Here is a 25,067-nt window from a genome sequence, read left to right as displayed (position 1 = left end):
TTTGACCTAAAATACATGGCCAAGAAAAATGACCAGTTTTAGCCTCTTCCTAACGCTTGTATAACTCTAATTGTTAATTATTTTGTAGTGGAATTCATACTATTAAATCAGAGGTAATAAATATGGTAAGGATCAATATTCCCACAAGGAAGTATTTTGCTATCTAGAAATAACTAAGTAAATTAAATGTCCATTGCTCTCATCTCCGCTGACTGCCATTTATGTAGCCAGAGCACTGCCCCTGGATTCTGGTGACCTCCTTATCTCCCCTGAGGACTAATATTAAAACTAAATGAACAACATGAATTTCTGCCAAAAAGATACTCATTTCCTTACAGTTTCTTATTCTCAGTTTTACCCTTATTGTGTGTTGAATTCAAAAAGCTATATTTTTTTGGCTAAGAAAAAGAAGTTTTTAGACTAGCTTCAGGTAGACACTTTTAAGAGAATACTTCTCTAACCCAGCCTCTAGTCTAACTGGTTTTTCAGGCAGCAGTTAAAGACAGTTTTCTGCTTATGAATTGGCAGTTGGTTTCAAAGAACATAGACCCACTCAAGCTATCTCAGGGAAAGGGGTGCTGATTGCTAAAGGTGTCAGAGAGACAGTGAGGGAAATGGATTGGGCTTCCTGCAGCCTTCAGATGGGAGTAGTAATGTGCTTCTATAAATGTGACTAAGCTGCTCTCCCAGTGTTTCCTTTTTCTTTCTTTCTTTCTTTCTTTCTTCTCTCTCTCTCTCTCTCTCTCTCTCTCTCTCTCTCTCTCTCTCTCTCTCTCTCTCTCTCTCTCTCTCTCTCTCTCTCTCTCTCTCTTTCTTTCTTTCTTTCTTTCTTTCTTTCTTTCTTTCTTTTTTTTTTTTTTGAGACAGAGTCTCATTTTGTTGCCCAAGGCTAGAGTGAGTGCAGTGGCATCAGCCTAGCTCACAGCAACCTCAAACTCTTGGGCTCAAGCAAGCCTACTTCCTCAGCCTCCTGAGTAGCTGGGACTACAGGCATGCACCACCATGCCTGGCTAATTTTTTCTATATATATTAGTTGGCCAATTAATTTCTTTCTATTTATAGTAGAGACTGGGGTCTTGCTCTTGTTCAAGCTGGTTTCTAACTCCTGACCTGGAGCAATCCGCCTGCCTCGGCCTCCCAGAGTGCTAGGATTACAGGTGTGAGCCACTGCACCTGGCCCCAGTGTTTCCTTTTTCTTATCCCCCTACCAACTGACTTTTTCTGTGTTTGCCAAGTGTCTGATTTCATATGGTTGGGTTTGCCGTAGCCCTAACTCTACCTCAGGGCATCCTACCTTCAGCTGTGTTACTAATAGACAAATATCTCTCTTCTAGTTCACATTCTTGGGGCAGACAGTGATCTGTCCAGTTTCTCTCTTCAGTTAGGCCATGGGTCATAGAGATGACTGATCTGAAAGGACTACCCTTTGGCCCAGCGTATGACCTGGCCCATTAACTATGCCCAAGAAGAGGGGGTCAAGACCTGAGTGCTAAGTGTGGTCCTTCCCCTACTCAGCAGGAGGTTGTGGTCCTAAATGTGGTCCTTCCCCTACTCAGCAGCATGCACAGGGACCACAACATCTCCAGAACAGGAGGATTAACATAGTTGCTCTTCTTCATGATCCTTCATGGACTGTTTTTATTTGTAGTCCCAACAGAAAGGTGAATGTTATGTATAGTTGAGATACTTGGTGTTTTTTAGTACTGTTTTTTACTTCTCTATCATTCAGAAGGATAAATTGCTAGGTAGGTAGGAACTCAATAGATTTATTACAAAGCAGACTTAGTTCTTACCCACAGAAACATTCTTGAATTTTGAAAAATTGCAATTTTAGATAGCTTTAGCCCTTATACATGTTGTGATTCTTATATAGTGATATATATGGCTCTGTAGGCACTTTAAATTTTGTTTTAGGCATGTGTTTTGAGCACCATTACATACTCTAATAATGTGTAATAGAAAGTATTGTATGGAACTTCACCAAAGTGGGAACAAAGTGCAAGTATAGAGTCTGTGTGTTACAACCACTGGGTTTATATATTTGTCCAGAAAATAAAGTTTTTAAACTGAAATTTTTAAAGGCTGTGTTATTTAGAACTAGCAGTTTGCTCATCACATTGCCAGAGTTAGTAAGAAATTTTTGTTTTCTAATTTTTATATTATGGTAAAGCCAGAACTAAAAACTGACTGCCACAAATTTCTCAGACATATGTTGTTTGGCCTATATAGGTTTTAAAAAAGTTTGAGCCAACGTCAAAAAATGTGGAAATTTGCATGTAACTATTCAGGCTCTTGGTAAATGGCATGATCTGACAGCCTTGAAACTCAGTCCCGGTAGGAACTTTGCGATAGCTGCTCCCTTCAGAGTGTAAGCCCTCTCTCAGTAGGTGTCTGTGCACGTGCAGTACGTAGGCCCTTTGCTACTCTACCCACCAATACTGCTGGACTGCTGTGCCTTACCTGTTTTACCTGTATGCGTTTGTATCCCTCTTGTGTTCATATTATAGATTTGGAATGTGCCTGGAAGTGTGTGTGTGTGTATGTGTGTATATAAACTTATCTTTATAATCTAACCTCCCATAGCAGCCTCTGTTAATACTTCAGCATATTTTTTTCAAGTTTGTGTGTATGTATGCATGTATGTCTTTTTAAAACAACTTTGTTGAGATATATTGGATATAGGATAAACTGAACATAAAGTGTACAGTTTTATAAGTTTTGACATTTATAGTCACTCATAACTGTCATAATGAAGACAATCAATATATTCATCCCCCCAAAATTTCCTCATACCCCTCAGTAATCCTTTCATTTACCCTGGTCCCTCTAGCCTGTGCCCACTCCCCAGGCAGCCACTGAACTATTTTCTGTCACAGAGTGGTTTGCATTTTCTAGAATTTTCTGTATGTGTGAGTTTTGTTTTTAGCATTTGAGATTGTACAGCTTTGCAATTTCACCTTTTTATTTGGCATAACTTTGAAGAATAGTAGTGAAATTGCCCTTTTTCTTATGTTTACTATCATTGGTATTTGTTCAATGAGTGATTTCTTCTTTCTCAGTATTGTACTAGCGTTTTAGTGTTTATTTGATTTGTATGAGCTCTCCATTTGTTAATATGTTTTCCATCAGCGTTATAAATGTTCTTCAATTTATATTGTTTTCCTTTATAATTTTAAGTTATTTTAGACATAAAGAAGTTTTATTTTTTAGTAATCAAGTTTTGCAACATTTTCCTCTGTGAGGCAAGATACAGGAGTGAGTTAGGAAGTATGAATTTACCTCATCCTATTTTTGATTGCCTTTCTACTCTGAAAGTTTATATGTGGTAGAGTTTGGGAAGGGACCATAGCTGTATGTGACTACTTGGTAATGTGTATTTTCTCTAGATTGTTAATTGTTAATTAATAAGCATTGCTGGTAACTTGATGAGCATTTACCATTTTCACTGTCAAATGTCCTAGTTATGAGGGTTGCAGAAATTAGCAGGTTTGAGTGGCTGTTACTGGATATCTTGGAAATCTCTTGTTCATGTTGTAGATAGAGATTTGATGTTTGAAATTGTTTTCTCTTTTCTTTCAGATCTGCTTGGATTTGAGGAATAGCTGCAGTACTGCCCCACTGCATAAGGGATGGGATCAGAGAACAGTGCTTTAAAGAGTTACACGCTGAAAGAACCACCATTTACCTTACCCTCTGGACTTGCCGTTTATCCTGCTGTGCTGCAGGATGGCAAATTTGCTTCGGTTTTTGTTTACAAGAGAGAAAATGAAGACAAGGTTAATAAAGCTGCCAAGGTACCATAATAGGTGACGACTTCATAGTTAGTACTATTTACTATCTTGTTTACTATTTAAAAAAATGAAATTAATAAAGGTCAAAGGAGGTAAGGCCAATAATAAAATAGTATTTTATTATTCATGTGATTTAAAAACATAGCTGTCTTTTCTTTATGGGTGTATGACATGGTTAGGTACCATAGCTATAGCTAAAAAGCTGCATAAAACTTGATGTTATGACTTTTATCATCATAATTTAGTTTTTGTAGTGAGAAAGACTATTTTATATGGCTAATATAAAAGGCTTTAATCTAGCTTAGCAAAAATGTTGTTAGTATTGACAACATTTTAATTAGTGAGTGGATGATGGGCTTAGAAGTAAAATGTTTTTGGAACTTTACTATATTTTTATTTTCCTGAGATATTGTGATGCCCCAGAAAGAGTGTTGAACTAGAATGTTAGACTGGATGCCCCACAAAGAATGTTGAACCTGGGCTCTCATCCTTGCTGCAGTACCTTAAATCACTAACTTCTAGAGGCTTCAGTTTCCCTCTTAGGAAAAATGTCCTTTTAGGTCACACCTTGTAGCTGTTACTTCGGGCAAAGGGTACCAATGCATTAGCCTGCTGTTTGACACACTGTTAGGCGACCCTGGCCTTTTATTAGGAAAAAATGATTCTACTTTGGAATATAATTCAGTAAAATAACCACAAATGTCTTTTTGAATTAGAGAAAACAAAGGCATTAGTTGATATTTCAAATAATATTAGCTAATATGTCAACTAACTTGATCTTAGTGGGTAGGTGGCACTTTGAATAGTCAGCCATTCAGATCATTTTCTAAAAAGGAAAATATAGTTGTATTATTTAATTCTTCAGTGTTTACTGTGGCAAGCACACTATTTTCAGGTTGAATTTGATATCTTTATTTTGTTAGAATTATGACCTATATTACCTTGAGTCCATTTGTAATATCTATAGGTATGGAACATTGATATCTATTTCATAGGGCTCTTTAAATGGTTGTTACTTTTTAAAGTGATTATAAAGGGTTATAGTATTAATATAATTTTGGTATTTGATTGGTCACACCCATTAATTATGTTATGTCTTTGATCAAGCACAAAATTAAGTTATAAGATGGTTTCTAAGGAAAAAGACATGTAACGATTCTCTCAGGATGCATTTTCTAGTAGTGCATTGTAGTAAAAAGTGAAGCTAGCTGTTTTATTACTAGGTAATTTTGCTTTTTGGTAAAACCATGTTTTTGTCTCCTTTTCACTCCATTTAGGTATTGTTAATTTTTTATTGTGATTTTGCAAAACGCAAAATGCCTTGCTGCACTGTCTTATTCTTATGTGCAGTTAATGTCTAACATATCTCCTGTTATTTTCATCTAATAAGATTGTGCATATTGTTTTTTATAATAACTTAGGGTGACTATTACCAGCGAGGTACTAGAGATTTATAATCTTTCTTAGTTTTTTTTTTAAGACTATAAGTTTTTTTTTTTAAATTGTATTGCCCTTTGTGGCCCGTGTACCAAGAAAATTGAATAACCCAGATCATAACGTTTTTAAAGGAAAACAGCAAAGATCTACTTTCGATGTTTGAGGACTTCTGTGCTGTAAGAATTGCAAAACTTGAAATGGAAGAATTTTTTCCCCCTTTGTATTCATAGGTACCTGTTTAAGCCATGATTGAGTCTTTGCAAATAGTTTTTACTTGTCCCTTCTTGTGCTATCTTGTGGTTTTGAAAACCTCAGACATGAATCTGGGAAATTTGAAATAGTAACAAAGTGATAATGAGTTTAGATTATTAGACTGTTTCTTATAATCTCAAAAACTAGGTCATATTACCTGAGAAATGTAAGGCATGTGATGCAATAGATTTTAGGAATTTGATGCCCTAGATATCTGAAATACTAAAACAATTTAGTTAGCATGACTTACTTTCTTTAGAGTTTGGGTTCCTCATCCCATCTTTGATAGTTTTAATGACCATTTCAAGCAGATATGCAGTGTTTTCCTTGGCAGATATTACTGGATAACTATTATATACTTCTTCTATGTTATAAGTAAAAAATAACAATCATAGTACACTGTTAGGCCTCTGAAATAAGATAAAATACAGGTATAAGCTCTGGCCACAAAACAATATGAGAAAAGCTTAGGTCCATCATTCTACCTCATTTTATCTTCAATTAACCAGCTGTAATTAATAGTATAATTTGGTCACTGGTGATTATGACTCAGTTCTAACTGATAAGCTAAGCAGTTCCTAATAACATAAGAAATGATAAATCCTAAGTCAGAATTTGGTCACTGTAGTTTGCTGTAATCTGAATGCTTAGGGGTTTATAGTAAGCTTATAGAAACGATTTCTGAGTGTCTTTATACCAGGAATCACATAGGACTCTAGGAATAGTATATAGATGCTATGCAAGTGCTCTATTTAGTATCCTGGAGACATTATGCTCATCTTGATGGATTCAGGCTCTTTTCTAGGAGGGCTGGTCAACATATTTGAGAACCCACATTGTGTGACATGATAAAGAAATGGAAGCCCTTTCTTTTACTGTTTACAACCCTTATTCCTTGGTCAGTCAACTTCCCTACATTATTAACTTTTTCAGAAATTATTTCTTTCCTCTCATAATCAGAACCTGGTGCTCTTACAAGGCTCCTGAGTATGATCTATTCAGAAGAACTTCTAAAGTATTCTCCCATGCCTCAGATATGATGGAGCCACTAGATGGAGCTGGCCATCTCCCAGTTTCCCACCGCACTTTTCAGACATCACTTTCTCATGCTTTCTCTTTTGATGCTTGTAACCATCCCGCCTGCTGTCCAAAACAAAATATCTGCCCCGATCTGTTGTCTGTGTTCCAGATCTATATTTTCACATGCCTGTGTATATCTTCACCTGGATGTTCCATCATTCCTCAAATGAAAGCTCTCCAGAATGGAATTCTTTATCCCTTTTCCTTTCTGCATTTTATTCCTAGTTTGTGATCCAACCTTCAGATGGTAGAATTTAAACACAATGTATCTGTACCTTTGTCTCAGATTTACATCTGGGAAGAAGGAACAATATTTTTCCCTGAAAATCCTTGTTATCTAGTTTAGGCATTTCATTTATTTTGTTATATTTATTAAACAGTGTGAAATTTTGGCTTTCTACCTTTCTAAAGCTTGCAGATAGATTTGAGCTGTAGATAAGAACACTGAGTTAGTTAACTTTGTGTTGCTCTCAAGAGTGAAATAGCAAATCAGAGGCAGAACAGCAATGAAAGAATTAAGCCTCTGAGGCTTGAATTAATTGTCTAGATAGCTGAGTCATAATTAATTCCTGAAAAGTGGGAATAGTTTATAGTAAGGGATATAAGCTCACTTAAGATCTCCGGGTGGGTGTGCATAAATACAAATATTGATAAAGTATATAGTACTATTCATATTTAACAATAAAGGTCTTGGAATCCTCTTTCAAAGATCATCACCTAGTGCAATGAATGGAGTAATAGATATTCAGTAACTTTGGGGCAAATGCACTCAAGGCACTGTCATTCAACAGCAGTCATCTTTCTCCACCAGAACAAGAGCTACTTAATTGTTCAGATGACATTCATTGAGAAAATATCCTATTTACCTTAATAAGTATATCTTGTTCTATTCTTTAGAGCACCAGAGGCTTGAATCAAGAAATGTTTCTATTTTATTCTTAAGTGCTTATTTTGATTCTTCTTTCCTGTGAATCTGTATACATAATTTATGTATAATATTGAATGTCCTAAGGAGGAGTGACAAATAAGGTTCTCGCTAAATTAAGTGCCTTCTTCCTTTATTAAACAAATATGAACTCAGTTTAGACCATGAATTTTGCTAGGCATGCAGGATAAAAAAATAAGCAGAAGAGAAAGTGAAATTTCTCATTTTATTTAACTAATTAATTTATTTTTTGAGACAGGGTCTTGCTTTGTCACCTGGGCTAGAGTGCAGTATATCATCATTGCTCACAGCAACCTTAAACTCCTGGGCTCAAGCGATCCTCCCACCTCGGTGTGCCAGAGTGCTGGGATTATAGGCATGAGCCACTGTCCCCAGCCTCTTATTTAATTTTTCAAACAGGTGCACATGTAGTGACTCTAGTTTCCTGCTAGCATTGAGCCAAATTGCATTCCTTCTGACATATTAGTCTATCCCAGGTACTAGTACCTAGAAGGAAAATGAAAGAAGGCACATAAAATCAAATGAAAATAATTAAAACCATGAAAACATCAAACCTGAAGAATTTTTCCTTGACAGGCAAAAGTGTTTTGTGTTTGGTTTGAAAATTATTTGAATTGATTCTTATAATGAAAATATGAAGGAGGCTGTATAATTTTATACACAAATAGCTCAAAACATACTTGTAAGGTTTTCTCAATTAACTATACTCATTTAACCTGCTAGCACAACTTTTGGCTCATCTGAATTTTTGCTATATTTTTATATGTACATATACAAATTAACAGTGTACTGTTTCTCCCTTTCCTTTTGCCAATTTTTGTTTCTTTTGTATTTTGAGGCTTTACTATAATGGATCTATACATTTACAATTATGTCTTTTTACTAAACTGTCCCTTTTCTTTAAGAAGTATTCTTTTTAACTCTAGCAATACTCTTTGTCTTGAAGTGTATTTTACCTGATAGGAATATAGCCACTTCTGCCTTTTTATGCTTACTGTTTTCATGGTATATCCTTTTCTGTCAATTTACTTTCAGCGTAAATATGTCTTCATTTTTAAAGTGTCTTTTATAAGCAGCATATGGATGGGTCTTGCCTTTTTGTCTGCTCTTAATTGAAGTGCTTAGATCATTAATATTTAATGTATATATTAATATAGTTGGATTTTATTATTTGTTTTCTATTTGTCCCATTCTGGTTTTGGTTCTTCTGTTTTCCTTTTTCTTCTTTTGGATTAACTGAGTATTTTTCAGTATCCCAATTTTAATGTATCTTGATTTTTTTTGGCTATATTTCTTTATTTTTTTTAATGGTTGTGCTAAAGATTTTAGTATACATAGCTAGTCTTTAATAGCCTATTTTTTTAAGCGAACTATCTAGCTGGCAAGGGAGTTAATAACCAAAGTGTATAAGGAGCTCAAACAACTCAATAGTAAAAAGACAAATAATCTGATTTAAAAATGGGCAAATGATCTGAATAGACATTTTTCAAAAGAAGACATACAAATGGACAACAGGTGTATAAAAAAGTGCTCAATGTTACTAAGTAGCAGAAAAATGCAAACCAAAACCACAATAAGATATCATTTCACCCTGGTCAGAATTGCTTATATCAGATGCTAGAGAGAATGTGGAGAAAAAGGATCCCTCATTCCCTGTTGGTGAGAATGTAACTTAGTACAACCGCTATGGAAAACTGTTATGGAGGTTCATCAGAAAATTAAAAATAGTGATCCAGCAATTCCATTACTGGATATATATACAAGAGAAAGGAAATTAATACATCGAAGAGATATTTGCACTTCATGTTTATTCCAGCACTGTTCACAATAGCCAAAATATGGAATCAATCTGAGTGCTCATCAGCAGATAAACAGATAAAGCGAATATGGCATATATATATATAATATATATATGTGTGTGTGTATATATACATACATACATAATGGAATATTAACCATAATCCTGTTACTTGCAGCAACATAAATGGAACTGGAAGCCATTATGTCAAGTGAAAATAAGCCAAGCATGAAGAGACACATATTACATGTTCTCACTCATGTGGGAGTTAAAAAGTAGATACCATGAGGATAGAGAGGAGATTGATAGTTACCACAGGTTGGGAAGAGTAGAGAGGAGGAGGAGGGAATGAAGAGAAGTTGATTAATGGGTACACATTACAGTTTGATAGAAGAAATAAGACCTAGTATTTGATAGATCAGTAGGATAACTATAGTTTACAGTAATCTACTGTATATTTTAAAATAGAAGAGAATAATTCAAATATTCCTAGCATTGAAAAAAGACAAATATTTAAGGTGATGGATATCCAGATTATACTGATTTGAGTTTTATAAATTATGTGAATGTATTAAATTATCATAGATACCCCCAAAATATATACATCTATTATATATCAATGAAAAATTAAAAAAAATAAGGCAAAAAAGGTACTTTTGGTTAATATTGTACCACATCACATAAAATGTAGAAGCCTTGTAATCATATAGGTGTCTCCAGCCTCCCACCCCTACTGTCCTTTGAAACATATGTACAATTGTATACACATCATACACATTGAAAACCTCACCAGGCAGTGTTACAGTATTTGCTTTAAATAGTGATATATATTTTAAATAACTGAAGAGGTGAAAATGTGGCCTTTATATTTATCTTAATATTTACCATTTCTGATGTTTATTCCTGAAGATCCAAGTTTCTCTTTGTTATCATTTCCTCTTCAACTTGAGGAACTTCCATTAGTATTTTTATAGAGCAGATCTTTTGGCAATAAATTTTCTTTTTTCTGTTATTAAAAATGCCCTTTTTTTGCCTTTGTCCCTGAGGAATATTTTTGTTAGATATAGTATTCATGGTTGATAATTTTTTTCTTTTAGTATTTTAAAGATGTTCCACTATCTTTTGGTCACCATATTTTCTGATGAGAAATCTACCGTTGTTTAAATCATCATTCTTCACATGTAATGTGGTGTTCTTCTTTAGCTTCTTCAAACATTTTTTATTTATCTTTGATATTTAGCAGTTTGATGATGTTGTGTGGTTTTCTTTGAACTTATCCTGTTTGGTGTTCACTGAACTTCTTAAATCTATAAAGTTAAGTATTTGGTCAAATTTAAATTTTTAGCCATTATATTTTTTATGACTCAGCTCTTTTCTCTTTATGAAACTTCAGTTATATTTATGAGACCTTTTGTTATTGTCACACAGGTTCTTGAGGCTGTGATTAATTTTTTAAAAAACACTTCTTATTTTTCAGAGTAGTTAACATCTTCAAGTTCACTGACTTTTTATTCTGTCGCATTCATTCTGTTATTGAGTCCCTACATTAATTTTTATTTCCAGTATTTTATTTTTTATTTCTAAAATTTCCATGTAGTTCTTAGTTCTCTTCTGAGAATTTCTCTTTCCATTTATTTTATAACTTTTCCTTAATGTCTAGGAGAATGATTCTAATAGCTGCTTTAGATTCATCCTGATAATTCTAATATTTGGGTCATCTTGGAGTGGTATTTGTTGGTTATCTTTTCCATTAAGAATTGATCACATTTTCATGATTCTTTCTATATTGAGTAATTTTGTATTGCATTATGGACATGTTGAATGTCCTGTTGGGTAGACTTTTGGCTCTGTTATAGTTCTTTGGAGAACATTGATATTTTTTATTTAGCAGGCAATTAATCCCCTCAGGTTCAGACCTCAAGCTTTTGAACTCCCACGCTTACTGTGAATGGTAGTTCTAATCTCAGTTTATTTCTCATAGTTTTACTATGCCTGTTTGGGTCTATACTGTGTGCATGCTTGTTTCAGGGGTTAGTCTCAGAATTTGTGGATATGTAGAAAATTAGGGAATCTACGTCTTCAGCCCTCTACCCTCTGGGGTTTTCTCCTCATACTCTGGCCTGCCTGGGTTCCTTTCTGTGATTCTTCTGGCCAGAAAGATAGCAAGATTTTTATTGGAGTTTTAGCACATTTGTTACATTGCTTTGCAACTGGGGCCTGCCTTCAGTGCATAACTGAGAAGGGAAAAATTCCCCAATCCAGGAAACTCATCCCTATGGGTGTCACTGCTTCACGTTTTGATACCCCTCCATAATTTGCTTGTTTTTGTTTACTTTTCAGAGTTCTCAGGTATTAACAGTTGTGTCTGGCACTTTGTTCAGCGTTTATAGCAATTGGGAAATCTGGGCTTTTAGGGAGCTTACAGTACTATAATGGAACTGGAAGTCTATGTAGAGTTATTAAAATGTTGGGAAATTGAAAAAAGTCAAAACAAGTCCTAGATATTCCTATGCCTTATTTGAAATTTGGGGGGTAGGGAGGAGGTTAGGAAACTTTAATGGACCTTAAGTGCAAGTATATATTTTCTGGCTTAACGCAATGTATGTGGAACTATAATTAATTAGGTTTTGAGTCATTAACCTCATCACCTCTTCTGTTTGTATTTTTAAAGCACTTGAAGACACTTCGTCATCCTTGCTTGCTAAGATTTTTATCTTGTACTGTGGAAGCAGATGGCATTCATCTTGTCACTGAGCGAGTGCAGCCTCTGGAAGTGGCTTTGGAAACATTGTCTTCCGCGGAGGTGTGTGCTGGGATCTATGACATATTGCTGGCTCTTATCTTCCTTCATGACAGAGTAAGTAACCTTAACCTGTATAGTCTGCTTTACAGGCTTTGCTGTAGACTGGGGGGGATGTTGTGTGTGTTAGTACTTGTAAATTATTATGTGCATAGAAATTGTAAGTTACAATTATTAGAAGACTTCCTAAGAAAAAATAACACAATGGAAGTCACCAGAGGTGTACAGACAGATGGTTTATGGAATGGGCAACTATTCTACAGTTCCTTTTCCCTGGGCAATTATTTATAGAACTGTATTTTAGTGCAGTATAGTCTACTTCTAGTTTTGGATAACTGTTTACCTAAAAATAGCTACAGCTGGTATTAGTTATTAAGACAAAGGTAAAGGTTTAACATCTGCTGCTATAGACCAAAATTCTTATTTGTTTTTAGGAGTTTTGTCCCATTTTAAATTTTGAAGCAAGAAAGGACCGTTTCTTAGGAGGAGACAGAATTTATACATATCTTTTCTCATTTGAGTAGTGAGGGCCTATATCTTGACAGTATTATTGAGCTACTATTTCTTAATGATATTTGCATTCTGAAGCAGTAAGGTCTTTATCAGCATCCCCCCCAAGATTAAAAAACATCAGTCACAGGTTAGAAATATGTGCATTTGACTCATCTTTATGTATATTTTTAAATCTTTTCTATTGATGGGAGACAGACTGTTCACATATGTTGGATTTATAGTCTCTTAAAAGTATGTTTGAGTTCACATAGTAACAAGAGTTATTAGTGCTTCGCTAGGGGAAAATATCTGCCTTGTTGGAAAAAGTGCAGTGCACATGGTAAAATTTGTACAGTATGTGAGTGCACACAGGGACAGGTGAGTCCCTCTCACATCCTGGAATCCATTGCCCTGATTCTTCTCTTCAAAGGCCTCCATGATGATCAAGGTATTATTCCAGAGGTGTTCTTTGTGCATATAAAGCAAATATCTGTGTGCTTTTTCTCTTTTATTTTTCTCAAATAGAAACATACCATACGTGCTATTCTAAACCTTCCTTTAAAATATACATATTTTGGAATATTCTCTATGTACATATTTGATCTAGTGGGTAGAATGAATAAAGTACTCTTTTGTCTACTGTAATGATTTCGAGCCTGGAAATAAAAATTTAAATACTTAAACCCTATTCCCATTTTCTCCCTTCTTCTTATTTGACTGTGCTATTTCTCAGTAGATTTATAATTGGCTTGTTTGTGGTCTGTGGGACATTTCTGGTGATCCTTATCATTCCATTTTCCTCTTCTTCAGGCAGAATTTTTTTAATGCCTACTGACAAGATTCAGGTGAAGTAGATCTGGGTTGGTGATAGAATGTAGGTGAGAAAGAATTTAGAGGAGAAAATAAATAAAAAAACCTATGCATGCAAAGATAAAATTTATCTTTAAAGGGATTTAAAGATAGCATAGGCTATAAATGTTTAAGGACATGTGTATCACCTGATTCTCATAGAAATGGAGAGGTGACTTCTTCTGTGCAGTGGCTTTAATGTCTTTATTAACTGCCTCACCAGGCAGGGGCAATAACAAGAGCCTTTCCATTCCATTTTTCCTTTTATCAAACTTCACCCAATTTGTTGTTCCTTGAAGTCATAGTGCCATTTATTATTCCTTAAGTGGAAAGGCTTGTCATAATCTTTTTCGGTGATTAGAATTTAGTTTTTTAAGATTACTACAAAAATTGGAGTGGCCATCTTCTTTTTTTTCCCCCCCTAGGGACACCTAACACACAACAATGTCTGCTTATCATCTGTGTTTGTGAGTGAAGATGGGCACTGGAAGCTGGGAGGAATGGAAACTGTTTGTAAAGTTACTCAGGCCACACCCGAGGTAAGCCAGGTGTTAGGCCCTCTTCCTTCTTCAGTGTTTTATAGTATCTTGGTGCATGGTTCTTGCCAAGGAGACGCTTCAGTGTTAGCATGATCTTAGATTTGGAGACTTGAATTTCTTGTTAATGCCCTTGTTCATAGCATTATAGCATTTTATTCCTCAAAGAAGCACTAGGGGTTCATATATTCCTCTCTCCATGTTTTATAGATGAGGAACCTGAGCCTGAGAGAGGTAAACTAGTTTATTAAAATATTTATATTAAATGCCCCTCCTCTCTGGTCCTGTAGTACCCTGTACTTATTTTGATTATACTACTTAGTACTTAATATTGAAATTGCCTTTATGTATTTGTCTTCTATACCAGTGGTTGAACTTCTTCAGGGTGTGATAGTCTCTTATATTTAATCTTCATACCTATACCTAGAATAGTGCCTGGCATATATTATGTATTCAAGAAATATTCATTAAACAATCATCTAAGTTGCCCAAATTCATACATGTGTACCAGCAGCTGATATTACAACCTGTGCATCTTAATTCCTCCTAGTATGCTATGTTATTCCTACATGTGGTACTTATGATTTTGTCTGACAGAGATCTATACGTTTCCAGCTTAAACTTTCTACAAACCTTTCTATTCCGTTTTGTTTCTTCTTTCCAACATTTTGCATGTTGCTGGTAGACTTACTCTTAAAAAAAAAAAAAAAAAAGGAAAAAAAGAAAAACCATCCTATCATAATATCCCTGCTAAAGTGGTGCCTTACTGTTTGACTTACTAGCTTAGTCTAATTTCTCCTATTTTCCTTTGTGTTGCTTCCACATTTAACTTGGGCCTTGTCTAATGTGCACCTTCATGGGTTCTTCTTGCTCAGTGCAAATGCTACTTCTACCAAAAAGATGTCTCTCTGATTATTTCCGCCGTGTTAATCACTTTCTTCTCTGAATTTACCTTTCTTCTCTGAATTTACCTTATGTCTAATTAGTACATAAAGCATGTAATCCGATCTATGGGATATATTCCAAATTCTTTGCCATGGCATATAAGGCCCTTCACAATCTCTTTCCCCAGCCCTCCTTCAGCTCCAGGTACCACTCACAGTTCTTGAGCTACACTCTGGTTGTATACTGTTCCATGCAGCTCAGCTGTGTTCCCACATGTGCCATCCTCCTTCACCCTCTTCTTCCTTTGTAGGCCATTCTGTTGCTGGAATGCCTTTCTTCCCCCACTCTCCCCTGAAATGCAAACTCATCTGAGATCTAGCTTAAGCCTCCTCTCTCTGACCCTTCCCCCAGGCATTCCCCACCTCCCCACCCCCAACAAAATTAGTCTCTCCTTCAGTGTTTCCATGACACTCAGCACATTTATTGAAATTTTGCTTTTACATTCAAGGTTATGAGCATCTGGTTGGGGGCAAGGAATTTATTGTATTTATTTTGTATTCCTGGTGCCGTAAATGGTGTTTGGAACATACAAGGTCTTCAAAAATAATCTTTAAATTAGTGAATGGGCTTATTCTGTGGATATTGGTTTTTGTCTCCATAGTGTATAAGGTTCTCAACTTCTTTTCAAAATTAAAAAAAAATTATTATAGGTATATAATAGTTGTCTATAGGATACTTGTGATGTTTTGATACAGGCATACAATGTAAGTTAATCAAATCAAGTTAATTGGGATATCCATCACCTCAGGCATTTAATGTTTCTTTGTGTTAGGAATAGTCCAATTCTACTGTTTTAGTTATTTTAAAATATACCCTAACTTATTATTGATTGTAGTCACTTTGTTGTGCTATCAATATTGTTCATTCTGTCTAACTGTATTTTTGCATCCATTAACCATCCCCACTTTATCTTCCCCTCCCTACTACCTTTCCCAGCCTCTGGTAACCATCATTCTACCCTTTGTCTCCATGAGATCAATTGTTTTTATTATGTAGCTCACACATATGAATGAGAACATGCAAGATTTGTCTTTCTGTGCTTGACTTATTTCACTTAACATAATGTTCTCCAGTTCCATCCATGTTGTTGCAAATGGCAAGATTTCATTGTTTTTATAGCTATATAATATTCCATTGTGTATATGCACCACAGTTTCTTTATCGTTTCATTTGTTGATGGAACACTTGGGTTGATTCCAAATCTTGGGAGTGCAGATGTCTTTTCTATATACTGAATCCTCCTCCTTTGGATATATACCCAGTAGTGGGATTGCTGGGTCATATGGTAATGTTTTTAGTTTTTTGAGGAACCTCCATACTGTTCACACTCATTTACATTTCCACCAACAGTGTAAGGGAGTTCCCCTTTCTCCACATCCTCACTAGCATTTTGTTATTGCCTGTCTTTTGGATAAAAGCCATTTTAACTAGGATGAGATGATATCTCATTGTAGTTTTGAATGGCATTTCTCTGATGACTAATGATGTTGAGTGTTTTGCCATATAATTGTTGGCCATTTGTATGTCTTCTTTTGAGAAATATTATTCAGATCCTTTTCCCATTTTTAATCAGATTTTTTGATTCTTTTCCTATTGAGTTGTTAGTGCTCCTGAGATAACATATTCTAGTTATTAATCCCTTGTCAGACGGGTAGTTTGGAAATATTTTCTCACATTCTGTAGGTTGTCTCTTCCTTTTGTTGAGGGTTCTCCACTTACATCCCATGTGGTAGCAAAACGTAAAATTCACTTGATTTAGTTAGAAGATTAATCACAGATTTGTTCTGTGATTAATGTGTTCTGTGTAGAAAAGCCTTTTAGTTGTTAATATGTATGCAGAAGAGAAAGAAGTGTTCCTAATTTCCACATAAGGAAATCAGACGCACAGATGACTTTGAACAGCAGAGGGTGTCTGTTAAACCAGCTGAAGGGGAGAGGAAATGGAATAACATTTATTTCTGCTAAACTTTGTGCTGTGCCAGGTATTGTATTCACATTTTTTTTAAATTAGGAAGATTGTAAATTTGTGTATTTAATATGTGGTTTTGATTTGAAAGTTTAATTGATGCTGTTTCATTGCTCATTGCTTTTGTAACTTGATGTAAGAGATTGGTTCACCAAACATATGTATGAATTATTTTTAATTTATTTCTCTGTCTAGTTTCTGAAAAGCATCCAGTCAGTAAGGGACCCAGCATCTATCCCTCCTGAAGAGATGGTAAGGTGATATACTTCACATGTAATGAGGCTCCTTTGTGTAACTGAGTATGAAATTTTAAGAAACTTTCCTCTGCCCATTTCTTTCTTTACCATCTCATAGATGCCTCATGATTTCTCTGGCCTTGTGGGTTTCTGAGGATAATCTTACCACCACAGCCAGGGAACCAGCTTATATTTTGTGGTCATATAAACATCTGTAATATTGTTTAAAGATAGACATACCTCAAGGTAAACAGGGTATCATACCCACTTCATAAAAAGTAATTGCACTTGGCTGGAAGACATACTAGCTGGAGAAGCAGCAACCCTAGTCCTTTTGTGTGCTTCACCTGAGCCATCATCTATGCAGCTGCTCATTAGTTAGGACTCCAAGATGAGGAGAAGAGTGATTATTAATATTATGGTGTTGGTAAAGATTCTCTTTGCCAATAAATTCAAAAGAAGATGATCCCTATAAATTTGTTCTAACCACTATAAACAAACATTAATCCCAAAGACATATTTAGTGTACTTTATAGGAAATACAAACCCAACTGTAAACTTAAGTATAGACCTAAGACTTTAAATAAATCAGATATTATCCAAATCAGTATTATGTATTTGTATATAATACATCTATCAGTGTTTTTTAAACTGGTGATTTGTGGATTTTAAGTCAGTTTGGGGGGTCGTGACCAACATTTTTAAAAAATGGAATAAAAGAAAATATCATTGGGCATCCTATTAGATGGTAAGGCTAAGTATTGTTTTATGAGATTTTTTGTTTCTATTATATACATACTTTATACATATGTGTGTATACTAGATCATAATATAAATTTTTTTACTCTGGGTTGTAATAAAAAATATTTTTAAAAGCCACAGACAGGTGTCATATTCTGACCTTTTTTGTCCTCTTTGCCCCTGTTTGGCATTTAAAAATCTTCTATCAATGCCATTCACTAAGTTTTAAGATCCTATAAATTAGTGTGTGGCACTGTGAAGTTAGATCTAGGTATAATAAATGCAAACATAGGAGAAAATGCTTCAGAGAAATTAGAAATGGCTTGTAAGGCAGATCTTTTAGTTTTAATGGTCTTTACTGCTTTTAGTCTCCAGAATTCACAACTCTTCCAGAGTCTTATGGACATGCCCGGGATGCCTTTTCATTTGGAACATTGGTGGAAAGTTTGCTCACAATCTTAAATGAACAGGGTGAGTTGGAGTTATACTACTATTTCCATAGAATAAGTAGGAAAATCATCCACACCCTGTTCTGTGTGGAATTCAAAGGACTGCAGTCTTTGATCATAGTAAGGAACCTGTTGCTTACCTGTTGCTTTTTTAGAGCAGATATTAATAGCAGTCAAGAAAGAAGTCTTGGTTTCATTTGTTTGTATAGTGAAAGAATTTTAAGTAATAGTATTAATAGTCTAAAACTCTATTCCTTATTGAGCCAGCCAATAAATAAATAAATGTCAATAATGATTTACATATAATAATCCAAATAATAGAGTAAGAGTCAAATTTTTTATTAAATCAGGTTTCACATTTCTTTGTCTCTGTGCTTTCAAAATCCTTTTGATTTATATTCTTCTTGGTATAATTTATTCATTACTTTTTTCTTTCATTGCCCCTGAAAACCCAGACTACTAAAGACATTGTTTTCTGTTATCTTCTGTGTTCTCTAACTGCATGCTTGGCAGCCTGCTCCACTCTTGTGTCTACTCTAGGCCTTTAATTTTCCACTCATTAAGTTTACTGAGGCACACGTCACCGTGGGCCCCACAGGCCTGTAGCTCACACTGCGTAAGCTTTTGCCAGTTCTAATGTGGTTTCTACTATGACACTTATGCTGGTGTTCTGGTGTTACAAGCACCATTCAGCTGTGGGCTCTAAATTGCCCCAGCTTAAGTACTTAAGAATTAAACTCTAAGGCCCGAAGGCATCTACCGTGTATAATGAGCTAACTATTCTGTGTATCTGGAATGGTGGCAATTATGTACCATCTTTGAAAGTATTGAAAATATAGTCATTCAGATAACTTTCTGTGTTCTGTGGATGAGGAACCTTGGTTGACAGAGGGCCTCAAATCTGTCAATTATTAAACCTTCTTTGGGCCTGAGCTGGGTTAAAAGGACAATTAGGAAATGAGAGGGCATAGAAGGGGAGGTAGGTACCTGGGGTGAGATTGGTTTTGTTGGCAGGACAGCTTTCTACACCTGCCAAGGAGTTTGGCTTAAAGCAAGCAGGAAGCTGTTTAGCAACAGCCAGGGCTTTGTTTGTTTGGGCTTTTACAGGTTGGTTTTTGCTCTCGTCAGTCTCCAGCTGTAGAGGTCCTGAAAAGAGGGAGAAGGCATTGGAAACTAACTGTAGCTCTGGATTTCAGTTTCAGCGGATGTTCTCTCCAGCTTTCAACAGACCTTGCACTCAACTTTGCTGAATCCCAATCCAAAATGTCGGCCAGCGCTCTGCACCTTACTATCCCATGACTTCTTCAGGTGAGGGCATAGGGTGTGGTGACGGTTGTGGTGACGCTGGCTGCTTCCCACTGCTGCCTGCTTCCTTGAACGTGTATGAGCACCAGTGGGGGTTTTGGAGGACCAAATGATGCAGTCCCTGTTGTTGTTGTTGTTGTTGTTAATTATTAGGAGAGATTGAATTTGAATCATGTCCCTAGAAGAGAATAGGGGGAGGAAATTGGGTTGCCTCAGTTTCCTACCATATTAATGGATAGGCAGTTTAGAAATCCTTGATTGTCATGAAGGCTGGGGGTTAGAAATTATAGCCGGATTCATTAGGACTTTTGATTTTGAAGAGGCTAGGCTGTGTTCAGTGGTTTACGGTAGTAAGTTAATTGAAAAGTTAATAAACATGGCTTCTTCTTTCTGCTGCCATTATTGATATGAGTTTGTTATTGTTGATTTTTTTTTATTGTGGGGGTGGGAAATGAGCTTATTTTTCTTCAGGTAGAAGATTTTTTTCTTTGTCTAGTAATATGTGATGGAAGAGCAGAGAAGTTGGTTTATGGGGAGGGATACAATATACCTTAATACTTTCCTGGATTAAGATGTTTTTGAACCTCTTTTTGAGGTTAGTTTTAATTATATGTCCTTTATTTTTTATTTCCATGACTGCAGAACTTCTGCACAGGTTAGTTCCAGATTCATGGCTTTTATTAGCAAACCAAGCTTATGCTAGTTTTGAAGTAGTATCGTCTTTGTTTGCATTTGGAAAGCATGGGAAAAACCAGAGCGAAAGGAAAGCTAATATCAGTCCTGAAGGGGAAAAATTACCTCTAAGATGGGACTGGGGAGGTTGGTATATTATTAAATAAGTGGTATTTATAGTTATTGGTGTTATATTTGTCATTTATGTATCAAAGAAATTCTTCAAAACTTTTCCCATTATGAAAGTCTTTTTGGGGGGATGTTTCCTAAAATTTGTTTTTTTAATTGATAAATATAAATTGTGTGTATTTACCATTATAAGAGTCTTTTAACCAAGCTATTTCCATGTCCTATTGGATGACTCTTAGAAATACTTTATTTCCCTTGATAGAAAGTCTCTGTGAAGAATAATGCATTCTAGTAAATAGATTCTCTCATTACAGTGTGTAAAATGAGTTCTTATTAAGAATTATATTGTAAATTGAAAGGAGAAAAGAAAGCTAAAAACACACCAACTCCACCTTCCCATTATTACATGGGAAGAAAACCCCGCCAGAGATAACAGAAGCAGTCAGAACCAGCATCTCTTGCTGGGGCACATGAGCCCAATTTAATTAAAGTTAAGACATCTCTCTACTGAGCCAGAGAGAAACACATGATAGGTGTAAACATAAGCTGTGAAAACCCAGGTGGTAGCTGTGCTCACTGGGCCTGCCGTGTCAGCTGTCCAGCTTGTGTACTGAAACATCCAGGGGCAACAGTCTCGTATGTGGTAGGGTGTGAGCTGAACAGTCCACAGCCTTTGGGATTCTGGGGCAGCCCTGTAGGAGTCTAATGTCTCCTCTCACACTCATCCTTGCCTGGTTGAAAGAATGACTAAATAACTTACTGCCGGAGAAATGAGAAAATTCTTGTGCAGAAATTTCCTCAACAACTTTAACAGTTTTCACTTCACCAAAGGAGACTTGGGAATCAACAGTATTTTGTCAGGGTAATGTTATTTCTCCCAGGATGTTTAATTTAACACAACCTATTACAACCACAAATTTGGAGGATTATGATGACTATTAAAACCATAAAGCTCCTAGCCCTCTGGGAGGCTGAGGTGGGAGGATTGCTTGAGCTTAGGAGTTTGAGAACAGCCTGTGCAAGAGTGAGACCCCTGTCTGTACTTAAAATAGAAAAATTAGCTGAGCATCATGGCGTGCTCCTATAGTCCCAGCTGCTCGTGAGGCTAAGGCAGGAGGATCCTTTGAACCCGGGAGTTTGAGGCTACAGTGAGCTACGATGTTGCCATTGCACTCTATCCAGGGCCACAGAGTGCAGGGCAACAGAGTGAGAAATTTTGTCTGTAAAAAAACAAACAAAAAAAGCATGTTAGCATGTGTGAGTTTAAGCTTGTATCCTCTTCACAGATTTCTCTGATATTCTTAAAATATTAGATTCCTTCGAGGCTTATGTCATAGCATTTGTCTCATAAACTACTTAGTTATGATTTGATCTTTTAAATGCTTAGAAGGCTATTTCTTTGTTGGAAATTATACATGTGGTCTGTGGTGAGTATTAACATGCCTCTTGTAATATCTTCTGCATTTCTTTCTTTTTGGCATTTAGAAATGATTTTCTCGAAGTTGTGAATTTCTTGAAAAGTTTAACATTGAAGAGTGAAGAGGAAAAAACTGAATTCTTCAAGTAAGTTCAGAAAGTTAAGTCCTTGAATTAAGTAACTTGGATTAAGTCCCATGTAATCACTTTAGGGATTCTGGAGAAGATGAGTCAGACATTTGGTTTATTTAACAGTGTTTGTCAAACATTTCCTACATGCCAGGCTTTCAGCTAGGCCCTGGGATGGATAGGTAGATAGTTCAGGTGAGAGAAACAGATACCTAGACTGATAATCCTTAAACAGAGGGGTGCGTGCAGTGGTAGAGCTTTTAGAGGGAATCTTGACAGAGAGGATGGGGAGGAGGTGGTTAGAGAAAAGGTATTCTGGGCAGAGGAGCAACGTGAACAAATGCATGAAGGCAAGACCCAGTGTGACTGGTGCAGGGAACTACAAGCAGTTGAGTCCTGTTAGAGGGTAAATTTCAAGACAAGGACAGATAAGAGGTGGTCCTTGAATGTGGCAATGGGGAGTATTGACTCTGTGAACAGTGGACTTCAGGTGTTGAAGTCATCAAAGGGGTGAAAGCAGGCTGTGAAATGGTTAAATCTCCCTTTAGGTGGGTCAGTGTTGTCTGCAGAGGGAGCAGGCTTAACTCATTTAAGACCTGGGTTGGTTGGTTAGATGATAGTACTCCAGGCAGTAGGTATGAGACTACACATGAGGGCTTTGATGGTACTAATGAAGAATACGACACTGAGATAAGAAAGATTTAAAAAGATAAAGTTGGCAAGCCTTAGTGATTATCACGAAGTGAAATACTGGAGGGAAGGACATATTAGGCAGGGAAAGTGATGAATTCAGTGTCGGAAATGTTGGTTTGAAGTATCTGTGGGACTTTAGATAGAAATGTACATGGACAGTTGGCCAGACAGGTCTGAAGCTTAGGAGAGAAGTTTTTAGAGGTAAATATTAGAGCGTCACTAGCCTCCAGTTGGTGATATTTGCCCAGAGAAAGCAGGTGGTATGAAAAGGACAGTGGGCCCAAATTGTAACCCGGGGGCACCCAGCCCAGTGGGAAGGAGTAGCTGATGAATGAGATGAGGAAGCAATGGTTAGAGGATATTCAGAGAGAGCCAGGAAGGCTTCTGAATTCCCAAAGGAGTAGGGAATTTCAGAAAGGTAGGATGAATTAACAGATACTTGTTCATTTAGCAGTCAGGAAGGCGCTAGTAACCTTGTCTTAGCAAGAGCTATTCTAGCAGAGGGAGACTGCAGTGGGTTGAGAAGTAAATGGAGGTGAGAAGGCAGACACTGGGAAAAACCACCTCCTGAAAAACTTGGAGAGGAGGGAACATATTATTGCTGAAGAAACAAATGGAGTCAAGGAAGGATTTTTTAAGGATGGAAGAGACATGAGCATGTTTATCCACAAGGAAAGGAGCTGCTGGAAGAGTAGAGGGAGCAGTTGAAGCTGCAGTCATGTTGCAGAGGGGACTGTTGGTGCATGGTCTGGAAGAGAAGGCGATGTGGGCAGTGGCTGGGAGCAGGTGGCCTTAAGTAAGAGTAGGCCCTTGAGTCCTTGGTAACTGGAAAGGAGGTGCGTGTAGACACAGACCTGTTTGTCGACAATGGTGTAGAGGTTGGAAGGTGATAATGCATGATGTGCCCTGTGTCCTGATAAAGTAGGAGGCAAAGTTATCTGCCAAGGGTACTTGTATAATGGAGTATTATTATCACTATTACTGTTAATACCTAATGTCTGTTTCTTAACAAACTGCTGTTATATATGTTGTTTTAATTTAATGAAGTTAGTAACAAAGCCTGTATTTTGTCTAGTATGGAAACTTTATATAATCTATAATGATATCCTACAATCTTTTAAATTGGAGAAAATGTCATTTATTATCTAGAAAGCCTGGGGCCTATTAGGGAAAAGGAGAATACTTTGAGAGTAATAAGGAGTAATTTATTAAAAATATTTACTAGCGTGGATTGGAGGCCAGTCTGTTCACCTTCCTAACTATACTTCAAAATGCATCACTTTGATAAAAGTGGGAGAGAGCCTTATGTGGACTAAACTCTACAAGTTAATTGATAACAGTGTTATGAACAGTTTCCCAGGCTTTCCTTTTTTGTCCTTAGATTTCTGCTGGACAGAGTCAGCTGCTTATCAGAGGAATTAATAGCTTCGAGGCTGGTGCCACTTCTGCTTAATCAGTTGGTGTTTGCAGAGCCAGTAGCTGTTAAGAGTTTTCTTCCTCATCTGCTTGGCCCCAAAAAAGGTGAATTTTTTTTCAAAATATTATTGGTAATTAAAGAGTTTGGTGATTATTAGTCTATGTTTGAGCAGGGTGAGATTACTATATGGTGTAGTTAATGGTTGGTTCTAAAAATGGAGAATAGTTATTGGCCCCTAATCTGATAACTTCAGCTCAAACCTGGGTGCGAGAGCTCACAGGATAAATATGGAGCATCTTCCCAGAGAGTCGGATTTCCTGCAGTAGGTAGTTATATGCGACTAAGAGTATGAAATACATATGAAGTTTTAAGGTGAGGATACATCTTCGAAGAACTTTTGCGTTTGCCATGCATGAATCATTTAGGTCTCTACCTCCTGACTTGCCAAGAGCAACTCATTTATTTAATGTTTTCAGTGAAAAGATTAAAAAGAACTCCTGAGATCATTTTACTTCTTGGAAGATTCAGGGTTTTTTTTCTCCTGAATGTGAAATAAGGTTATTGCTTTGAAACTTTATAACTTTATAGGCCTATAGATGGTAACACATCAGTTTAGAGAGTATAGGATTAATATAACACTATGAAATTTTTAGTTAGGTAGGATCTGCTTTCAGAATTTCTTTTTCTTAGACAATACCAATCCAACACAGCAATGTTATGGGTAACTGTTTTACAATTTAGAATTTCCTTATATCTGTGCTTTGATATCATTCTCTTTAGTCATGAATGTCTAGTCATAGATGACTAGTCATAGATGACTTAGAAAGTCATCTCTTTCTTTAGAGATCTTCTAATCTGTTACTCAGTAGGTCTTAAATAGGGGTGTATCTCTGAATCACCTGGGTTACTTTTTAAACATTTGCCTATATGCCTGATCTACTGGTTCTGGGACAGAGCCAGGACATAGGTATATATATATTTTAAAGAC

At 36.2% G+C, this 25,067-nt stretch overlaps 1 protein-coding gene across 9 annotated transcripts in view; it reads left to right on the top strand.

The window, feature by feature from the left end:
- SCYL3 (SCY1 like pseudokinase 3) overlaps positions 1–25,067 on the top strand; it is a 61,320-nt gene that overhangs the window by 4,538 nt on the left and 31,715 nt on the right. For 7 of the 9 annotated variants that reach the window (XM_012783914.3, XM_012783913.3, XM_012783911.2 and 4 more), the window contains 8 exons: positions 3,580–3,794; positions 11,976–12,161; positions 13,871–13,984; positions 17,088–17,144; positions 18,238–18,340; positions 19,515–19,626; positions 21,910–21,987; positions 24,044–24,183. In XM_012783914.3, coding sequence (XP_012639368.1) covers positions 3,630–3,794; positions 11,976–12,161; positions 13,871–13,984; positions 17,088–17,144; positions 18,238–18,340; positions 19,515–19,626; positions 21,910–21,987; positions 24,044–24,183 — 955 coding nt within the window. In that variant the 5' untranslated portion in view covers positions 3,580–3,629. Of the gene's footprint in view, positions 1–3,579; positions 3,807–11,975; positions 12,162–13,870; positions 13,985–17,087; positions 17,145–18,237; positions 18,341–19,514; positions 19,627–21,909; positions 21,988–24,043; positions 24,184–25,067 lie in introns of those variants that run through there. The other 2 variants (XM_012783922.3, XM_012783921.2) reach the window with 2 other exon arrangements.

Source organism: Microcebus murinus, chromosome 2 (genome assembly GCF_040939455.1).
Source record: "Microcebus murinus isolate Inina chromosome 2, M.murinus_Inina_mat1.0, whole genome shotgun sequence".
Taxonomy (NCBI): Eukaryota; Metazoa; Chordata; class Mammalia; order Primates; family Cheirogaleidae; genus Microcebus; species Microcebus murinus.
Note: the sequence above shows the minus strand (reverse complement) of the source record. Positions and strands in the feature narration are given on the sequence as shown.